This window comes from Mustela erminea, chromosome 2 (assembly GCF_009829155.1).
Source record: "Mustela erminea isolate mMusErm1 chromosome 2, mMusErm1.Pri, whole genome shotgun sequence".
NCBI lineage: Eukaryota > Metazoa > Chordata > Mammalia > Carnivora > Mustelidae > Mustela > Mustela erminea.
In genome coordinates, this window is record NC_045615.1 from 57,972,069 (window position 1) to 57,993,040 (window position 20,972).

Genomic DNA, 20,972 nt, shown 5'->3' on the forward strand with positions numbered 1-20,972 from the left:
ACATACAGATAGACTATAAAGTCACTAACGGCATATTTGGGCTTCATTTAATCCTGAGGGCAATTTCAGTGAGTGCTCTTAAGAAAAGATATTCCAGTGGATTAAAGTTTTCAAACGGGTTACAAATGTGTTCAGTTTTCCAGGAATAGCTCAAATGGAGTCCATTTCAACCTGACCATTTAACCAACGGGGGAAAGAGGCCATGGGTCAAGGTTTCTGCAGACAATGCCCCACAGTTCCTCTGGAAAACTGAGTCGCACATGTAACCTTGGCATATAACCTTGAGAGGAAATGGCAAAAGCCAGACTCTACAATTCTATTTCAACTCCAGTTTGAGGCACTATTTAGGAAATGCTACATGTGTTATCTGTGGTTTTGTGTATACAAAACATAAAAGCTTAGTTCAGAACCTAAAGGGACAGTGTCAGGGTAATAGCTTGATGGATAAGAAGGCTTCATAGACTCTTATTTTATTTCACTTAACTTCTGTTGAAATAGGAAGGGTACAACCACTTCATTCAAATACCAAGGCAACCTCAGGAAATAATAAAACACTGAAAATAAGGATTTAGATTTACCTTACGTCTTTAAACATGTTCCTCCCCATCACTTGAGGTAGTAAATGGCCAGCAGCGCTTGTTTGGTTTTTTTTGGTTTGATGAAAGAGAGAACCATAAAATTATCGATAAACAATGTGGCATTCCTAGAATATTATTTTTAAAGTTAGAGTTTTAACCCCTTGGACATTTCCTATGTCCTCGACAGCTTCTTAGAGGATTTGGCCTCTCTGGTATTTTCTGTACCAGTTTCTCCTAGTTTCTGTCCTAGTTTACCTCAATGTGAGAACTGAAGGCTGAGATCTGCTGGTGATAAATAAGGATAAATAGCTTCTGGGATCCCCAGGCCATTGGTAGGTAATAACTCTACCACATCGGCGAGGAAAGAAATGTCTCTTTTTGAAGACCTGGCAAGCAGCTGACTACTCAGTATGATCACTGATGACAATCCCTCGATATGAGCATGATCAACCTTTTCCTGAAAATCACACATGGTTTTAAAACAGTCCCGTCAATTCTGGTACTGTCTCCACCCGATTCCTCAGTCAGTTTTGCCAGATGTGTTCAAATACTTGAGAATTCATGGTGCTGCTTTGAGTATTACACGTTGGAGATCTTTGAAATTGATCGCACCTTCTTCCTTTAATATTAAGTGACCTTCTACCCAGCCAGTCTCTACAGGAAACGAGGAACGGCTGATGCTGTAAGAGCTCTCTGATGGTGAAAAATATAGTTAGTTCTGGGGTGAAGCGGCTGCTGTACCTAGGTGAGAAGACCTCTGTGGCCAAGGACTAAGGCTTTCCTCAATACGGGACAAGGGCATCTTGTCTATGCACAGAGGCTGTTTTATATTTTGCACTTCATTTTGCCACTTATCAGGGCATTAATTGAATTGTGACCAGAGCTGACTACGCCTGCCTTGAACTTTTTCTTCTACCCAACAGTATTTCTTTCTGGAGCAAGATCCCTTTAAGAAAGGCCCTAAAAGTGAAATCGAGTTATTTTTCCAAAAGGAGATTGATATAGGAAGCCTAACTACAAAGTAATGAGATTACATAAATCATATAAAAACCAATCTTGGATTTTTACTCACATCTTCAGTTGTGAGTAGCATAAAATGCAGTGGTTTCAAGAAAAAAAAGTGTTTTTTTAATTTTTTAAATTTTTGGCAGAAGCCAAAGACTGATGATCATTAAAATCAAAATAAGGATCTAAAATAAATTTACCAGGATGCCTTGTCTTCGAATAAATAAATAGATAAGATGAGATTCCTTAAAGAAAGTCTGGGAGAACCTTCAAGTTATTCTCTCTTTAAAAATAAGAAATATTCTAATGTGTCATTTGTTGAATATATGTTGACACACTTATTAATGATGACAATCTAAATATTTATCTGTTCAATCAACTCTTCAAGACTCACTAAACACTCACTAAAATAACCTTCAGAATTGAGTTACAACTGAGGCAGTATTGAAAGTCGCTGAAAGATTCTGTGATTTGGATTCTTGATGCATCGTAAGCCCATAAAGAGCAAGTGATACAGTCCTAGTCCTTGCTCTCGGTATGGCGGGAGCTGGAGAGAATCAGGACCACTGAATCAATGTACATTCCACTCTGCCGCCCGCCCCAAACAGGCCACTCCTCGGGCTCCAAACAATCAGTGAGAGAGGAACATGCAACTACAGAGGGAGGGAAGACCAACAAAGGCTATCCACTCATAACAAAGTTGGATTCCTAGAGGAAAAGAGGTATTTCATACCTTTCTGAGACTAAGAACTTAATTTTAAACACAATCACTGGCTCTTCAGTGTTTCAAGCCATTCTGCGTGAAGGCAACAGAGAGTGTTAAAACCACTAATTTTCACAATCACATTTGAAATCATGCTAAGCCCAATAAAAGAACATGTAGAACGTAACCGAGGGAATGACTAGGCTTGGCTGGTATAGGATTCAAAATGCAGACCCCTTGTATTTAAAATCGAACATGTGTTCCAACTCTGCCATCTGATCCTCACATATTCCGAGAAGCTCTAAGAAGAACTGTGATCCAAATTATTGATCTGCCGGCACGCTTTACAAAAGAACCAATCTCATTCTGTGTGTTTTGATTGAACTATGAGAACACTGAAGGGATGGTTTGCCTAGTCATGAGTACAGGAGGGAAAGAGGAAGAGAAAGTTTGTCTTCTGTATTAAAGTATAAAAAGAAATCCTTTTACAGGGGAAAAACTGCAACCATTCACTCAGCTTAGTAACACCAAAATAACACAAACTGTCTTAACAGGGTTGTTCAGGAAAATATAGAAACTTACACACTTGGTTTATAAGAAGCAAAACCTAAGAATAACACATGTAGAGGAAGTTTTTCAGCTGAATTCTTAGTGTTGCTACGACGCAACCTTCCGATTATAGAATAGTCCATCTTCTGTCTTGCTCCTGTAGACAAACATAGTCAAGAAAAGATCATTAGTTCTAAAAGTAAATCTCACTTTTCAAGAAGCAAGAAAAATGTCAAGATACATTTTATTTAACTATTTGGCTAATCTCAACATCACTAATGATGTTCACATTTTCATATGTGTTTGGCAAATGTGTTTGTGAACTTACTTAGACATTATATTGACTTTAGGAAAGTACTCAGAGTGGAACCTCTCTTTGGAACTTGAATTAGATTCAAGCAACTGTTTGAAAATGATTGTAGAGTTAAATGTTTAGTTTCAATGAAATCATCCCTAGTAGAGATAAAACAGTGTAATAGATATGTTCTTAAAGCATGTAGAAATTATATTTAAGCTAAAGAGAAATATCTGAAATTTACCATGAGCTAGTAATCTAGTTAAGGGAGTAAACTTTATGATGGAAATTCTTTTTTTTTTAGATTTAATTAAATTAATTAATTTATTTGACAGAGAGAGAGAGAGTTCACAAGCAGGCAGAGCAGCAGGCAGAGAGAGGGGGAAGCGGATTCCCTGCCGAGTGGAGAGCCAGGTGTGGGGCTTGATCCCAGGACCCTGAGACCATGACCTGAGCCGAAGGTAGATGCTTAACCCATTGAGCCACCCAGGCACCTCTATATACTGGGAATTCTTAAAAGTGAATGATCACTACTTAAATTGTGTTGGATTTTGTACACTGCATTTTGATTAAAATAAGATATTCTTGGGCGCCTGGGTGGCTCAGTGGGTTAAAGCCTCTGCCTTTGACTCAGGTCATGATCCCAGGGTCCTGGGATCGAGCCCTGCATTGGGCTCTCTGCTTGGCAGGAAGCCTGCTTCCTCCTTTCTCTCTGCCTGCTTGTGATCTCTGTCAAATAAATAAATAAAATCTTTTTTAAAAAATGAGATTCATTGATTAGAGCCTATAACTTAGTTAAATCCATTCTAATACAAGCATTGACAAGTTCAAAAGCCTACTGAAAATGAGCCCTTTCTGTAGATCTCTCTCTATATATAGTAAATCTACTAACACTTTGCCTAAAAAAAAAATTATGTTAACATTTGAAAGTTGATATTTGAACACAATATTATGGAGACAGAAATAGACTGTCCTACAGGTAATATTTGTTAGGGATTAAGAAGACTCTATCACATGAAAAAATAACTTCTGAAAAGTATCAAATAAAAGCTATCTAATCAATCATATGCAATCAGAGTAGCTTGGCAAGGGATATTTTAATCCTGTCATCTAAAAAATTGACCTGTGTTAAATATATGAGAAAAAAAGTCTATAAGAATAATTTTGATTATTGGGACACCTGGGAGGCTCAGTGAGTTACGTGTGTGCCTTCAGCTCAGGTCATGATCCCAGGGTGGTGGGATTGAGCCCTGAACCCCACTGGGGCTCCTTGTTCAGTGGGGATCCTGCTTCTCCCTCTCCTTCTGCCCTTCCCCACCATGCTATCTTTCAGACACGTGCCCTCTCTCTCAAATAAATAAATGAAATATTTAAAAAGAGAATAATTATGATTTCATGGGTGTATATCTCATGTTTGTTTATTTTATTCTTCTATGTTTTATGTATTGAGGAATGACCCTCAAGATGAAAGGGGCTGTGGTAGGTCTGGAGACGTCTCATTTGCTAAATTTAAGTTTTTGAACCTTAGAACCTATAAAGCAGCAGCAGGAAAGGAAAATATAATTACAAGGGGAGAAGAAGAAAATAGAAGACTAAGAAGAATAATTTCAGATTCAAGGACCCAACGATCTGACAACAGCTTAGGCTGAGTCCATCACGGGGCAAGATTTTGTGAAGCTTCTCTGAGCAGAGTGAGAAAGACACAGGGTGGTAGTGGGGGAGGGGGAGGGGAAGGGGCTTCCAGACAGTGGTGGAGTCGGGTGGGAGGTGAACTACGGGATGGTGAGGAAACTCTGAGAAACGAAGGACGAATCTGTTTATACAATCTGCTGGGATCATTTTTAGGGAATCACCGTCTGGATATTGCCTCTTCCTTCATTCACAGGACACGGGTTCTGCTGACATTAACTTCCAAGGAATTTTACTTGAAATTTTGAAAATAATAAAGTTGCTCCGACTTCTATTAAGCATGAAATAACAAGACCCACCAGTTTAACCTAACCTGAGATCACAAATAAGTCAGTAAAGATGAGAGGGGGTGATGACACTGTGTCACTAGGCAGTTGGGCCTCGATGACTTCCCATGATTATAGGACCAGAACATGACAGAGCTCAGCAGGGATGCTGGGTCAGATTTTCCCTTGCTCCACACAGACCTGTGCCCAGACACAAAGGAAAATCTCTACATGCAGCTGGTAAACGATATCCAGAGTTGTATAACATTCTGGAAGGTCTTGGTCCTAGAGTACCCTGACCCACAGCCAACGGGCCTGCCCCTTAAGATAAGCCAGCTCAAAGGGGACCACAGGGCTGAGGGCACAACCTTCAGTTGAGGCAAAGACAAAGCAATCCTGGATGCAGGCCCCTGATGGCACCCTGGAAATCTGCCTAGATAAGGGCCAATTATCTGCTCTGGTGAGGGCCCATCAAGGATTCTTAAAGGGTTCTGAGGCATTTAGGAAGTTCACAGCTGTTTGCTATGTCCTTTGTAATGGTTTTAGAACTCAATCTTCACAACACTCCTGCAAGGTATTTCCATTTTACAGTTGAAGAGGCCAAGGCCAGAGAGGAAAAGTCATTTGTCCAAAGTAATGCGAGCATTAGAATTTGAGCCAGAGCTGCCCAACTTCAAGGTGCATACACTTGGCCTTTAGTCAAATTCCTACAGCTCTCCTTCAACTACAGCGCATGAAGCCATTCCACTCACTTGGACATGCCACACCGCCCCCTCCCCACATACCACAGTTACCTCCCTTCCCCCACCCACTGGGCACCACAGCCTCTCCTGGAAGCTCTGAACCTGCCTTGAATCCCTTTTGAGGCATAAGATGTTCGAATAACTAAGGATGGAGAACACGGAGACTTGGTATCTGCTAGATCTTGCCAGATTCAGGATCAATTTGTTACCTGATTCTCTTCCCCATTTTCCCAGGGAAGGGAACAGGGACACTTTGCCGTAAGAAACTGAGGCCTGGAGACCAGAGAGCAAAAAAAGCAGCACAAAGGGGTCATCCAGGAGAGCATGGGCCAGGGAGCTGGAAGGGTCTGGACTGCGGCTGATCTGTTCATCTGGGAAAGGTGATTTTTTCATGGGTCAAACAGGAATTAGAAATATACCACCTTATTTTAAGAATCAAATGGCATGATATTAAGGCTTGATACGTAATAAGTGATTAATCCCCAGTAGCTATTACTTTTCATTTATTATTAATTTTATAGATGGCAGAGAAGAAAATATAAAGGCAATCCAATGGCAGAGAAAAGTACAAAAGAATAAGCTGGAGGGAAGCTACAATCCAGGAAAAGAAAAAGGGAGAAAAGGCAAAGAAGACATTAGGAAGATAATAAAAGAGCAGCCACAGATAATCAGCGAGAGAGGAAGCCACAGCTAAGTGAGGGGAAAAGCAGAAACAAACAAAATGATTCAGGAATGTAATTATAAAATGCACTACAAATCTATCTATGAAAGACCCACAGCAAATATCATCCTCAATGGGAAAAAGCTTGCGTCCTTCCCGTTGAGATCAGGAACACGACAAGGATGCCCACTCTCACCACTCTTGTGCAACATAGTGTTAGAAGTCCTAGCAAAGCAATCAGACAACAAAGAGAAATAAAAGGTATCCAAATTGGCAATGAAGAAGTCAAACTCTCTCTATTCGCAGATGACATGATTCTTTATATGGAAAACCCAAAAGACTCCACCCCCAAACTACTAGAACTCATACAGCAATTCAGCAACGTGGCAGGATACAAAGTCAATGTGTAGAAATCAGTGGCTTTCTTATACACTAACAATGAAAATACAGAAAGGGAAATTTGAGAATCGATTCCATTTACTGTAGCACCAAGAACCATAAGATACCTGGGAATAAACCTAACCAAAGAGGTAAAGGATCTGTACTTGAGGAACTACAGAACACTCATGAAAGAAATTGAAGAAGACACAAAAAGATGGAAGACCATTCCATGCTCTTGGATCGGAAGAATAAACATTGTTAAAATGTCTATACTGCCTAGAGCAATATATACTTTTAATGCCATTCCGATCAAAATTCCACCGGTATTCTTCAAAGAGCTGGAGCAAATAATCCAAAAATTTGTATGGAATCAGAAGAGACCCCGAATCGCTAAGGAAATGTTGAAAAACAAAAATAAAACTGGGGACATCACAGTACCTGATTTCAAGCTTTACTACAAAGCTGTGATCACCAAGACAGCATGGTACTGGCATAAAAACAGACACATAGACCAGTGGAGCAGAGTAGAGAGCCCAGATATGGACCCTCAACTCTATGGTCAATTAATCTTCGACAAAACAGGAAAAAATATACAGTGGAAAAAAGACAGTCTCTTCAATAAATGGTGCTGGAAAAATGCACTACAAATGAAGAGTCAGGCTGCACTGCAGCCGGCAGCCCTACCCAACAATGCCCGCACCCCCCGCCCCCCGCCTCTGGCACGGAGCCGCAGAGAACGGGCAGGTGGGGCAGCAGACCACAAGCTCCTGTCCTTCAGGCTGTGCAGTGGGTGATGAAAACCCACCGAGGAAAAGAAAAGGTGAACACAGGAAGAAGCAGCTGGAGCATCACACTAAAGCAGCAAAAGCAAATGGGAAAATGGAGACCCTGAAAGGGACTGAAATCACCAAAGAAGAAGAAGAAGAAAATAAAAAGCAGTGAAAATTAAATTCCTAAGCCAATGGTCAGGGAAGAAAGGGATGGGGAGTGAACGGGTGGGACAGACACCAGGAGGTAGGGCCACCAGAGAAGAGTGGCCTTAGAGAGAAAAAGAGGAGGCAAAAATGGAGAGCAGGAAGGAAGCCAGCTGGGAAGAGATTCTGTAGAGGATAATTGGGGTTTCAAGTCCCAACTCTGCCTTCAGGGACACTGTGATGTAAAAACGGTCACTTAACCTCTCTGAGCCCCAATTTCCTCCTGAAATTTTATTTTATTTTTTATTTAATTTTATTTAAATTCAATTAGCCAACATACAGTACATCATTCATTTGTGATGTCGAGATGAATGATTCATCAGTTGTGCCTAACGCCCAGTGCTCATCACATTACGTGCCCTCCTTATGTCCATCACCCAGTCACCCCAGCCGCTCACCCTCCTCCCTTCCAGGAATCTGAACGCAAGGGACAGGGTTTGACGATCTGAGGAGTCCTTGAGGGCTGCCTCTGTTCCCAGCCCTACTCTCTTTCCACTTCAGCTGCTGCTGTGTGGGGCTGCACTGAGGGGCAGAAAGAACCCGGTGGAAGTGAGGAAGAGAGAGACACCGACGTGTAGGAGCAACATAAAGCACACTCGGAAATGAGAAGACAAATGGATCAAGTCTTACAGGGAACAAAATCGTCTGATTTTTTTCAGTAAAACAAAACAACTGTGTGACCCTCTGTGGTGCAGGCATGGCACCCATTTATGTTTTCTTTTGGAGCACCTGAGTGGTTCAGTCTGTTGGGCAGCTGACTTTGACTAAGGTCACAATCCCAGGGTCCTGGGATCAAGCCCCTGCATCGGGCTCCCTGCTCAAAAGGGAACCTGTTTCTCCCTTTCCCCCTCCCCCTACTTGGGCATGCTCTCTCTCAAATAAAGAAATAAAATTTAAAAAATAATAATAAAGTTTCCTTTTGTTATTATCACATATTTATTTTATCTTTATGCCCTGCAAATGGCATTGGTGATCAAGTCTCAATGAATGTTTTAAAACAAAAATACGAGGGGGCAGCTGGGTGGCTCAGTGGGTTAAAGCCTCTGCCTTAGGCTCAGGTCCTGTGACTGTAATCAAAGGAATGAGACTGATACAAAGCGAAGGTCAAGCAATGCTTTATTTCGCGCCAAGCATCAAGAATCAAACCAACCGTTCGGGGCCGCCGCCTCTTACAGAGAGGGCGACCACCCCTAGCCTCACAGACTAACTTTTATAGAGCAAAGGCCATGTAGTTGAGCCTGGCCACACACAGGTGGCCAATGAGATTGCAACACACAGAGAAAGCTGTAGTCATGCTAGGTCACACACAGGTGGCCAATTGAATTACAATTCACCCCATAGTAGCTATTTGAACTAGCCTATCACCTTGGTCAGAATTGGCGCCCAAAAGTCACCTAAAAGGCGGGGCCCACACTCCTTGGTAGCTAGGGGGACAGTATGCACACTCCACTGATTGGACGTCTCCACCTGGAGACTCATCCCTGCATTTGGGCTCTGTTGTCTCCACCTGACCTGACCTGCTCTTATATTTGGGCTCTGTTATCAGGGACTGGTCGACCACATTCTACTGGTTTCCCGGACTTGCTTTTAAGTAAGTTCCGCTGGGGGCGGGGGGCAGGATCAGTTTAAGTTTTACTGCATAAACAACAAAATCACTGGTTAACCAGACGGAGCTTCTCTGACTAAATAGGCCCTTACAGTAATGATCCCAGAGTCCTGGGATCGAGCCCTGCATTGGGCTCTCTGCTCGGGGAGTTGGGGAGCCTGCTTCCTCCTCTCTCTGTCTCTGCCTGCCTCTCTGCCTGCTTGTGATCTCTGTCTGTCAAATAAAGAAATAAAATCTTAAAAAAAAAATACAGTATCAAAGTGGATGGGCAGGAAAAATCATGAATGTGAATATGTTGGGGAAGGAAAAATACAGCTACGTGTATTGAATGACAGAAAGCTCAACCAAAACCAATCTCATCAGAAAAAGCATCAAAGATCCTGCGGAAAAGGGACTTTCAACCCAGAAGTCAACGAACGACAAACCGGTGTCCCCAGCACATTGATGTGTCATGCCCGGGCTCCTGCTGGGTCACGGGCTGTGAACTGCCCCATCCATTGACCACCATGTGCGACTTCATTACTAAGGAAGGATAAAGGAAGCAATATTGCTAATTATCCTCTTAGCTGGGCTGTGATCTGGCCAAGTTTGAGAAGTGGACCACAGGAAGGCAAGAAGCAGCAAGACCCACCTGTGAGAGCTAAACCACAGGGAAATTCAGAACCTAACCCTGAGGGAGCAGGCACGGCAGCTGGTTATGCTCTGGGAGACAGGGGGAGAAAGCAAAGCTCCCTGTTACAACGTGCCGCTAAAAATAGGCGATGAAATACTTATTATTTGAGCTGGAAGGAATCTTAAAGGTTAAGACAGGACTTGAATCCTGTATTGCAGTTCTGTGCGTACGGGTCTGTGTGGCCTCCTGCTGGCGTGCAGGCTCTTGGCATGTGACACCGGGGCACACATGGGTGGACGGCCTCGCCACAGAGTACGCTGTGACTGGTGGAGTGTAAAAATGTAATTCGTGTTCTTTGGATGAGTGAGGGAATGAGTGCATTTCGTTAGAACATTCATTTTGTACACAAGTCCAGAGAAGCACGGAGGGGAGCCCAGGTGTGCTGGCTGTCACAATGCAGAGCTCATTATGCTCTCTGCCATCCTTCCCTGGCTCCAGGCCTCCTATCAAGTGTGGCCTGGGAGCCAAGAGCCCCTTCTGCAGGTCCTGGCTTATCTCCTTCCCTGGGGATTGTGACAAAGCCATTCCATTCTAAGCCCTATTTTTCTTCTCTGTGAAATGTTGCGATTGGATCAAATCACTGGTGTGACTTCTTAGTAGAAAGGGGCACATAAACTCCTACCCTACCTCAAGGAATATCTCTGAAGTCAGTCTAGTTTTCAAAGGAAATCATGAACCGAAACCAGCTCCCAAGTCTTCTCACCCTGACCATCTATATGAGGGCATCGTTGATCGATGAGTGTGTACAGTGTAATTGTTTTTTATATATCCGAGCAATGTTTCCAATCTTTTGCACACAAGAGAAAGAACTGCACACTTTTTCAAAAAATGTATCTAACTTTCTTTGGAAAGCAGTATCAAACTCTCAGAAAGGTGAGTTTTGAAGGATTTTAGTTAGTTATCTGAGTTTGGATGGTAGATTTTTGCTTGTACACAAAATGCTGATTGTTAGTTCCTGACCAGTCTTCCTAGTTGAGAAGCCAGCTTTTGTACTTCTATCTTTAGGGCCATGGACCAAAATAAAAGACTATGCTTTCAAAGGGGAAAAAGTTAAAAAAAAAAAAACATTACTGTTCAAATTTCCAACATTCAGAATTCAGATTTATATTTGTGTCTGACGGCAACAACTCCATGCTTAATCTCTCCAGACTCAGCAGACAGGAGAAAAGCCAAAAGCAGCTGCTAGAGGGACGGCATACAAGTGTGTGCCCGGCTGCTCCCTGCTCTGGGCCCTGTCCTCTCTTCCCCTTGCTTCTGCACCTCCATGGCTCACACAAAGGCCTCACAGGATTAGCTGCCCCAAAATAGCTTTAGGTAAACATACCACCTGTCTGGAAGATTACAGTATTTTTGTCGAGAGGCTACTCTTTTCTTCCTGCAGGACTAAGTGTCTAATTCTGAGCGTCTTTCAATGCATACTGGATTTTTTTTTTTTACATTGCATAAAATATGCATTATATACCTTTAGTCCTCACACCCCCTCTTTGTGATTCCGGTTGCAAACTCTTAGAGAAGAAGATTTCGAATCATCTGTTTCTAGAGTGCAAGGAAAATGGGGCTTGGGCTCCCCTGAATTTTTAGAGCAAAACCCAGGGAGTTTTGAACAGTGGCCTAATGTCTAGAAGTCTAATAAGCATAATGCATCGTAATAGTCCGTGAATTTGGAAAAGGTTTTATACTTTAAAATATATTCTGATGTCATCTGACATTCAGATAAATTTTGAGGAGTAGATACTATCGACACAAGTGTCATGAGTGCTAGAGAATGTGTGTGCCCAAGAACACACCACTGGTGAGAAGACCAAGCTGTGTCTCTAATTCAGCGATCCCACTTTAAGGCTCTTTCATTGCTCAAAGAAACAATGTTCTGTTCCTTTCAGTTCAGAAAAGAACTCCACCTTCTTTGTTCAGTACAATCTTATCGAAAAGTGAAGTCCCAGAAGGATATAGGAAGCCAACACATCCTACTCTGAAAAGAACAGGAAACCGAGGAGGCAGATTTGTCCCCACACTGCTGACACCTTGGGCTCCTATGTGAAGGCTGCTCCTGTCTTAGGTGTTTGACCTGAAGCTTCCTGGGTCAGACAAGCCAAGCTCACTTCTCCTGTCAAGTTCCATGGTTTTATTTACAGGAAGGATTCCAGTCTGTGAATGTGGACTAATTCAGGTGTTAGGGATCTACTTTATCTGACTTCTTTAGAGGGGGGCAAGTGGAGGTCGATTATTTTCTGAAGGGAGAGATGCAGAGATAAAAAGGAGCATCTTACAGGGTTTAGCAGCTGAGCGCAGTGGATCCAGTCTGGTCAGACTGGATCAAACCCAGCAGCCCATCCAAGGAGCCACTGCAGGTGGAGGATCTCGCCGCTTTTCGTGGAGGTCGTGTGTGTGTGTGTGTGTGTGTGTGTGTGTGTATGAGAGAGAGAGAGAGAGAGAGAGATATTAAAGATCTTGACCTCATCCCAGGAGAAAGTAATTGTCTGGAAACAAAAACAAGAGCTTAAAATATACAGCCCCTTCAAACAAGAAAAATCAAGAGAAAGAAGATGTGGTGGGGGGAGAGAAGCCTTTCTATGGATTTTGGAAATCCTCCGAACAAGAAAATGTCAGTGTCCTTCTCCCTCCTTGTGAGGAGCAACCAGATTCGCAGTGTTCCCAGGGATCTCTCTGGATGTTCCTGCCTCCTGTCACTGGGGATGTGGGGGGAACAGAGTGAAGCTCACTCCACAAAATCCAGACCGGGTTTTCCTTTCTTCCGCCTGCCACCCTCCGCTAAAGGCTAACCTGACAGATCTGAGGTTCACTTCCCTCCTACTCACCGGTGGGAAAAACACTCAGGCAGTTTGAAAAGGTCAATGGGGGAGAGGCTGGCTTCGGGGATTGAGGAGTGGGAAGAAGAGGAAACTTGGTAAGAAAATTAGCTCCTTAATCATCTGGATGGGGTTTTAGTTCTGTTCTCCCAACATGCCCCTTTCTACATACCGCCTCCCCTGCAACTTCAAACACGAAGCAATAGGATTGCTCTTAATCCCTGAAAACTGATTATCAAAGTAACATTCACTCACCAGCAGCTGCTCCGTTCTGCTCTCTGGTGATGGTGCATCATCTGTGTTCTACCACAAAGCTCATGGTGGTGCCATCAAAGGAAGGGGGGGCAATGATCCTGGGCCCCAGGGGTTGCGAAGTGATGCTGATGACGGGCTTGCCGTGCAGCTGGGTGAAGCCTTTGGCCCCCACAAGCTGGGATGTGGCTGCCGGGGCCGAGGAGGAAGAGGAAGCAGGAGACTGACCAGAGGCCATGAAGTATGGGGCCTCAGTGAATGTCGCAGCTGCCTCTTTGCCAGGGGGGTCTGCTGCCATGGAGGAGAGCTCGCTTCCCCCTGGAGTGTGAGCAATCGGCGTGGGCTGCAGGGCATTGGCGGGCAGCACCGTGGGGAGAAACCCAGGGTAGATCATGTAGGTGGGTCCATAGGCCCCAGGGCTCAGGGCCAAGGGAGGCACAGGGAGGGACATGGGAGCCACAGCCTGCTGCTGGGAAGGCATGGGTACATCCACATACTGCCCTGTCTCAGGGTCAAACAGTCTTCGGGTCATGGGCTGTACTGGTGTGTCCACCAGATAGTACTGGCCGGTAGTCACATCCAGGAGCATCTTGCGCTGGGTCTGCTGGGGCTGTGGCTGCTGGAAGGGGTCTGTGGGGACTGAAGCTGGGCCTGCAGGTGCTGCGGCAGGCATGCTGGGTGGGGAGAAGCACAGGACCTGGGGCTGGGCTCCCTGCAGGGCGAAAGGCAGCGGCTGCTGGTGGTAGATGGCAGTGGGGAGATGCTCCGGGCTCTGTGGCCCTGTGGCGGCAGCTACTGTCTCCCTGGGGGTGTCGGGTTTGGTACGCCAAGCTGGCCGGCTGGTTCCACTGACCTGAGAGCCTTTGGGATTGCTGGGGACCTGGCTGCGGGCGCTCAGAGGGGGCAAGCTGCAGAGAGTGGCCGCTGAGGGGGCTGCGGGAGCTGGGGGCCCCTCCCTCCCAGCCCCGGGCCTGCCAGGAAGTTCTCCCGCTGAAGAGCTTCCTTTAAGGGGGATGGACAGGTAATTCTCACAGTCGCTATTGTTCTTTTCCAAATTGCTGCTGTTTTTCCTAGTGGTCACCTCATCAGGAGGTGCCCGAGTGGCCGGAGAGATCTTGAGGGACCGGAGTCCCTGGGTTTTGATGCCCTTTGCCGCCGAAGGACTCTCTGGAGAAGGCCCTTGGGGAAACTTGCCAGCGACACCCCCAGTTTTCTGGGTGCTGCTGGTACTCACCGTGAACACATTTCGGTTGCTGGGGAGGGGTGGGAGGGGCTGCAGGGGTTGAGTTCTCTCCACATCCTTGTGGACTGGGGGGATATAGAGGGATCGAGGTCTTTCCCTGGCCATGTTCTCGAAGGCGGCTGCCCGGGCAGACACGCTCTCAGCACTTGGGTTGGAGTTCCTCCGCTGCAGACGCTCCAGCGGACCCCCCCGCAGCACCACGCCTCCCTTGTTTCCGGTGCCCCGCTCCTCCACCTCACCCAGTCGTTTGGCCAGCTTGTCTGGGTCCCCCTCCGCCCCTGCAGCCCCTTCCCTCTCCTCACTGGCAATGAGCGACAGGACATGGCTGTCCATCATCATGGGCAGGGGGTCGCTTTTGCGCTTCCACTCGTTCCTGTTGAAGCTGTACAGCTCTTCCATGGACCTCACGGCAGCCGTCAGCTTCTCCAGGGCGTTCCGAGAAGTCTTTGGGGCTTTCCCTTCCTCCTTGACCTCCTCTTCCTTGGCCTTTTCTGGGGTCTTCTGAGCAGAAGCCTTAGAGACGATCTTGAGCACAGGCAGGTAGGAGCCCTGCTCAGGCTTATTGGGGGCAATGGTGGCCACAGGCAGCCTGCCAGACGCCCTGTGAACCAAGACTGTCCCTTCTGGCGAGGACGAATTCAAGAACCTGGTGCTGCCCCCAGGGCCTACGTTCTCCCTCGGCTCTCGGTCCATGCTCTCTTCCCTCGGGTTAACCACCGCCTGGCACGTAATCACTATGGGGGAAAGGGATCTGGATCCGCCCCCTGCCGCAGCCAGCTGCCTGGGTTTGGGCCCGGTCAGCCCCTGCTCTGGGGTAACACTGCCCTTGTCACTGCTGTCCCCGGACCCTTTGATTAGTTTCCTGACATCTCTCACCTGATGGAGGGGGCCTTGGGCCTTGGACTTGTCTCTGACGTCTCTCACCTGGAACTGGGGCACTTTTTCCAGGTTGTCTCCCCGGAAGAGCTTCTGCTGCGCCCTGCTGTTGTCCTCAACTGTCTTGAAGAGGTTAGAGGCGCTGCCACTGGCCAATTTGGGCGTGAGCAGTTTGGCAATGTTGAAGTCCGAGCTCGGCTGTTGCACACTCCCCAGCCGGATCTTGATTTCGGGAGCCTTGGGCCGGATCACTGCCGTGGAGGTGGCTTGGGCGGCAGGGTACTTGGTGGCCTGCTTCCCCGGCTGCTTGTCCTTGGGGGTCTGCTGGATGTTGGGGACAAAGAGGCGCGACATGATGGTGGACTTGCTGGCAGAGATCTCTCCAAGATCAGCCCTCCAGTCGCCCCCTTTGGGAAGCTTCAGCTTCCCAACGGGGGCCTTTTCTTCCCGCTTCTCGGCCTCCTTCTCTTTCCAGGAACGGAATGCGCTGTTCTGACTGCGGAGGAAGATGCCTTTGACGGTCTCGCATGCACTCTTTTTGATTTCACAGACTTCCTCAGTGCGTCCATCTGCGAAATTTCGACCCGAGGCAGCACTGCTCTCCCGAGGAGCACTGGCTTTGAAAATTGGCGATTTAGACTCTGCCACGGAGCCCTCAGCACCTGCGTCGGACACGCTGACCACCGTGTACTCAGAGCCGGCCTCTGAGTGGCGAGAACTCTGCCTCTGCAGGCCTCTCTCCCGTGGCTTCTCCCCCCGGGCTGGGCCCTCCGTCTCCTTGGAGGTGCTGGAGGGGTTATGGTGGGACGTGTCAGTGACTTCTCCCCTCTCCATTTTGAACTCGTGTTCCCGCTGCATCTTCTTGGAGATGACATTTTTGAGCAGACTGGAAGCAAACTTGGACTTCTTCTGGGGGCCTTCGGCGCGGGAGGCGGGCTTGCTGCTCTCAGAGGCCTCCGAGCCATCGTCTGTGTACACCGACCCAGGGCCCTTGCCGGAGCCTTTGGCGGTTCTGCAGGGCCCAGTGGCTGAGCTGGCTTTGCTCTCGCTGCGGAAATTCAGGGGCTCGAGGAGGGTGACCACGCGGGAACCCGTCTGGACCTGTTTCTGGAAACACAGAGGTGTCTCCACATGTTTGATTTCCCCCTCGACTTTGCTGACCACGAACTCCAAGGCTTTGGTCTGGGACTTCCTGGACTGGATGTAGAGCTGGTCTGCAGTCGTCCTGGCCCCACTGCCCTTCCTCAGACCTGCAGCCACGGAGGCCGCACTACTCCTCAGGAGGCTCTGCTCCACCCTGGCTCCGACACCCCCACATTTTAAATCCAGGAACGTCGACCACCGCCCAAAGCCAACCTCGGAGAGTGTGGAGGACTCCCGGGAGCTGATGTTCAGGGCCTCAAAGTAGGGGTAGGCAAGGCTCCGGAAGGCCCGGGAGGTCAGGTTGCGCACCTCCTTGTCTGCATCGTCCAGTTCACTCACGGCACTGGAGGCCCCGCTGGAGTAGTCCACCAGCTCCTTTGCCCGGATGGCCCCGCACCGGGTTTGCAGGCGAGCAGGGACAGCGATGAATTTCTTTGCATGGTCCTGAGCCACGGCTGCAGCCGGGTCTTGCTTCAGTGAACTTGAATTGTGTTCAGCAGCTGTAGAGACGCGGAGGCTCATGTCGCCTTCATGCTTGGCAGCATAAATAATGTTTTGCTTTGCACGCACGTTGCTAGGCTCATTTATAGCCCGGGAAGTCGGTTTGATTGATAGGAGGATCTGGCTTGCTGCACTCCCACAGCTGCTGGCGGCCACGGCTGCTGCCCCTGAAGCTGCCTCCGGGGGCTCAGGCAAGGGCTCACTTAGGGTGGCAGTGCCAGGCCCAGTGGGTGGGGGAGTGGGGTCACTGTCAGAGGGGCTGCTGCCCACTTCTGTGCTGCTGGTGTGGCGACCACTGCTGTCTGCATTGGGACGGGCTGGGTCACTGCTGGTGGGGCTTGGAGTCTGAGTGGCATGGGTGCTTGGAGTGGTGCTGAGGTAGCAGCTGTTGTCGTCGTCCTCTTCAGTCGGGGTGGTGACATCCCCTGGGGTCTCGTCGCTGCCACCAAAGGAAGCATAGTCCACAAATGAGTAGATCACGTTGTTGTCCTCGAAATCCCAGCGGGAGGCCAGTCCCACGTCAAAATCCATGTCCTGCTCCACCTCGCTCAGCTGGATCTCGTGGGTGGTAATGTAGTGAGCCTCCTCATTTTTGGGGGGGTCCCTGCTGCCCTGAGACTTGGCAATAATGTCCCTGCACTCTGTTCCATCTCCCTCTCCTCCTCCCCCCCCTCTGTCTGCCCCTCCTCCTCCTCCTGCTCTTCCCCCTTCTCCTCCTCCCCTGGGCTGGCAGCTCAGGGCACTCTCACCACTGTCACTCTCAAAGCCTAAAGACGAAGACGAGGTGGCCAGAGCCCCTGCTGATGTGGTGGTATCATCCATCTTGGAAACGCCACCTTCTTCTGCTTTGTCCACTGGGGAGGAGGAGGAGGAAGATGAGAGGTTGCTGTGCTCATCGGTGCGGGAGAGCTGGGATCTGGAGAGTTCCAAGGCAGCAGGATTCTTCTGGGGGGTCAGAGCCTTCCTCTCTTGACTGCTCCGTTCCTCTTGGGCTTCTTCCCTGGGACTCCTAGGGGTCCTCTGCTCGCCCGGGCGGTGATCCAGAGTGAGTCTCCCGGTGCGGGGACTCACCCCTGAGGCTGCGGCAGAAGCACACATCTCCACATACTTTGCCTCTCGCTGGGAGGAGGCCGGTGGCCTGGGCAGCAGTGGCAGCTGCTGCTTCAGCTCCTGGCTATCTTGAGCTCTGCTCCCCCGGTCGCCCACCTCCCTCAGTCTGGCCTGCGGACTCAGCTCAAGAGTGGCGGCTTCCATCTCGAGCCCTTGCCCAAGCTGCAGCGACAGGAGGAGACAGTGGTGAGCGGCGCCGCTGGGGCTGGCCCGGATCCCTCGCTGGCCCCGGAGGGGCTGCAGAGTGGCCCGAAGCAGGGCCCCACGTGCCTGGACCGGGCTCAAGGCTACAGGCACCACGGCGGCTGCTGCCACCACCTCCCAGTTCTTCAGCCCCTCTGGCGGGGCCGGGACAAGCCTGAGGGAGGGGGGAAGGCTCCGGGCAGTGGTGGCAGAGGTGGTCTGGGGCCCGGGGGCTGCTGCTCCGGCCGAGATTGTGGCCAGCTTCCCGTAGCTGAGCTGTGCTGTCCAGTTGTTTGCCTGGCACCGTCGGCAGCGGCGAGGAGTCTGAATGCCATCGGCCACGGAAGGAGCAGCATCTGTAGGTCGACCCAGGGACTTCCAGAAATGAAAGGAAAGCATGTGCTGTTTCTTGTGAAGCCTTGTCCCTTTCCTGGATGGGGCGAGAGTGGGTCACGTCATTCCAGAAATATTTTTAGTGTCTATTCCCTAGTCATACTGAAACCACACTTGAGGGGAGAGAGAAGAGGCTCTGAGACGACAAGGGAAGTTTGAGCGTGGAGGGAGGCATGTGGGTTCTCACTGGCAACAGCCACATGCTCTGTGTAATCTGGTGTAGAGATATCTAGCTGGTGTGAAGGGATTCTTTACTCACCGCTATCTTTCACTCTCAAGTGTGATTAAACGGGTTCATCCCCTTGTTCTTACACAAAATCCAAATTTTGCATTGCATTTCAAACGAATTCAGGACGATCCAGAAAGATTTCAAAGTCTCTCCTAGACATATGGTAGGCTCTCTGCTTGCCTCAAAAATCTATGCATTTTCTTTTTCTTTCATCTCAAATCAGATCAGTTCTGGTAATAAAACTTTCAGAGGAATAAAATATTCCATCCCTCTTTTTCTCCGAAGTTATACTCCATACAGCAAAATCTGTTTGAAACTAGAATCCCTTATAGAATCCTTACTCAACTGACCTGAAGTATAAAAGGGCAATTTTCAAAGACTTAAGACATAACACTTTAAATTGTCCTTTATGTATAGTCGCTAAAAAGGAGCAATGGGGTCAAAAACGAACACTGCTTCAAATCCATACATATCCAATCGATCTCGAGAAAAGTTCCTTAAACTTCTAAGACTGTGGCAAGACAATAAACTTTCAGTTTAATACAACCTGAGCTGCAGCGTCATGATTTGTTTTGGCTGGCTGAATTCCAGACCTGCAGGGTGTGGAATCAAAAGGCACAAAAAAGAACAAGGAATACACTTACCCTTCATGCGTACAGTGTGGCTTGGAGGGAGGTTCAGAGAGGAAATGTGACCCGCTGGCATGACCCATGGACATGAAGCCAAAGTCCTAGTTCACTGGCTCTGAGGTTCATCCACGTCAGATAATTCAGTAGTTGTGCAAGGGGATTTACCAGGCGCCCCACGATGGGGGTTCTGTGCTGGCCACCCTCAGCACAGATCCTTGGGTGCTATCAGTGGAGAACCACGACTCTTGGTTTGGGTGAGAGCTGGCCCTCATCACCTGCCAGGCCCAATTTCACCACTATACATAGTCTATGTGTCACTTATGCCGATTGAATAAAGCACTATTTTAAACATCCACATTTGTGGGGAACAAAAATAACATCCTCACCCATCCCCTTCCAACATGAATGCCACCCCCGCACAGAAAAATGTTCCTTCCTCGGGAAAGGCGTGGGGGTAGGTATGGAGTGGGAGCCCCCAACAACTGAAGCATTTACCTTCCCATACTTGAGATATGGAGACGACAGCCCCACTCTCCCCATGACAATTTGCTTCTGCCCACATCATTCCCATTAGAAACATGACATAAGGAAAGACTGGAAATATCAAGTGTCATCGCGTGGATATAAGCCAGAGCGTGAGGTGGAGAGTAAAAGAGAAAAGGAAACAGAAAGAAACAGAGGGAGAGAAGGGGAATGAAAGAACAAGAAGAAAAGAGAGAATTTGCTAAATTTGTGAACAACTTTTTTGATTATGGGGAGCCAGACGTAATGGCACAAAATCCTCAATTTTTAATGATAATAAAACTTTAAAAGAGATAATCACAACTAAGAGATAATATAGCGCTTCTTGTGTGTGAGGCACAACGCGAAGCAATTTTACATGCGTATGTATTATTTTATTTAATCCTCATAACAACCTGAGGAGTGAGGTACAATTTTTAGAGATAGCAAAGCTGAGGCACAGAGGTGCTAAGAAATTAGGGAGCAGGACTCAAACCCAGGCAGTCTGGCTCCTGAGCTTGAACCTGAACTGTGATGCTGCAGAGGCTTGCTGGCTTCTCTGCCCAAATGCTCTCTGTGGCACCAAGTGCACAATTAGAGGGGAACAAGGCGTCCACTAGGCAATTCCATCCACGTGACTGCAAACTAACCACATAATTGTTTCTGTTTTGTTTTGTTTTTTAAATATTATCAACCTGTGTATACATTATATACTCAGAGCTTAAGGAACATGACCTTACACATAAAACAAAATAAAATATAATCGGTTGCTTCAAGCAAGCAGAGTAATTTCAATGCCCCATTTTAATCTTTCTTGGGGACCTTGGACAATAAATTCTGAACACTGCCTCAAACACTGTGGGCCATACACACTCCAAAGAGGATACAAGGCAGAATGTCTGTCCATCAAGACAATTATAGTCTAAGGAGGAATTTTCCAGCACTTTCCATATGGCCCTGTCTGTCATGATAACTCAATGTA

General features: G+C 47.6%; 1 protein-coding gene across 1 annotated transcript; it reads right to left on the bottom strand.

Moving 5' to 3' along the window:
* Positions 1–644: 644 nt before the first annotated feature.
* On the bottom strand, positions 645–19,776 carry C2H4orf54 (chromosome 2 C4orf54 homolog). The gene is made up of 3 exons (XM_032332984.1): positions 19,505–19,776; positions 13,186–18,668; positions 645–2,992 (listed from the first exon to the last, which is right to left on the bottom strand). The coding sequence occupies exons 1-2, from the start codon at positions 19,576–19,578 to the stop codon at positions 13,223–13,225; spliced, it is 5,520 nt and encodes a 1,839-aa protein (XP_032188875.1). The 5' UTR covers positions 19,579–19,776; the 3' UTR covers positions 645–2,992; positions 13,186–13,222.
* Between the last annotated feature and the right edge of the window lie 1,196 nt (positions 19,777–20,972).

Bases quoted from the DNA above. Each gene is read 5' to 3' on its own strand.
- C2H4orf54 (XM_032332984.1), bottom strand. From the start codon at position 19,578: ATGTCCATGGGTCATGCCAGCGGGTCACATTTCCTCTCTGAACCTCCC. The intron at 18,669-19,504 runs GTAAGTGTATTC...CGCCCCATCCAG, and splicing joins CCACACTGTACGCATGAAGG to GAAAGGGACAAGGCTTCACA.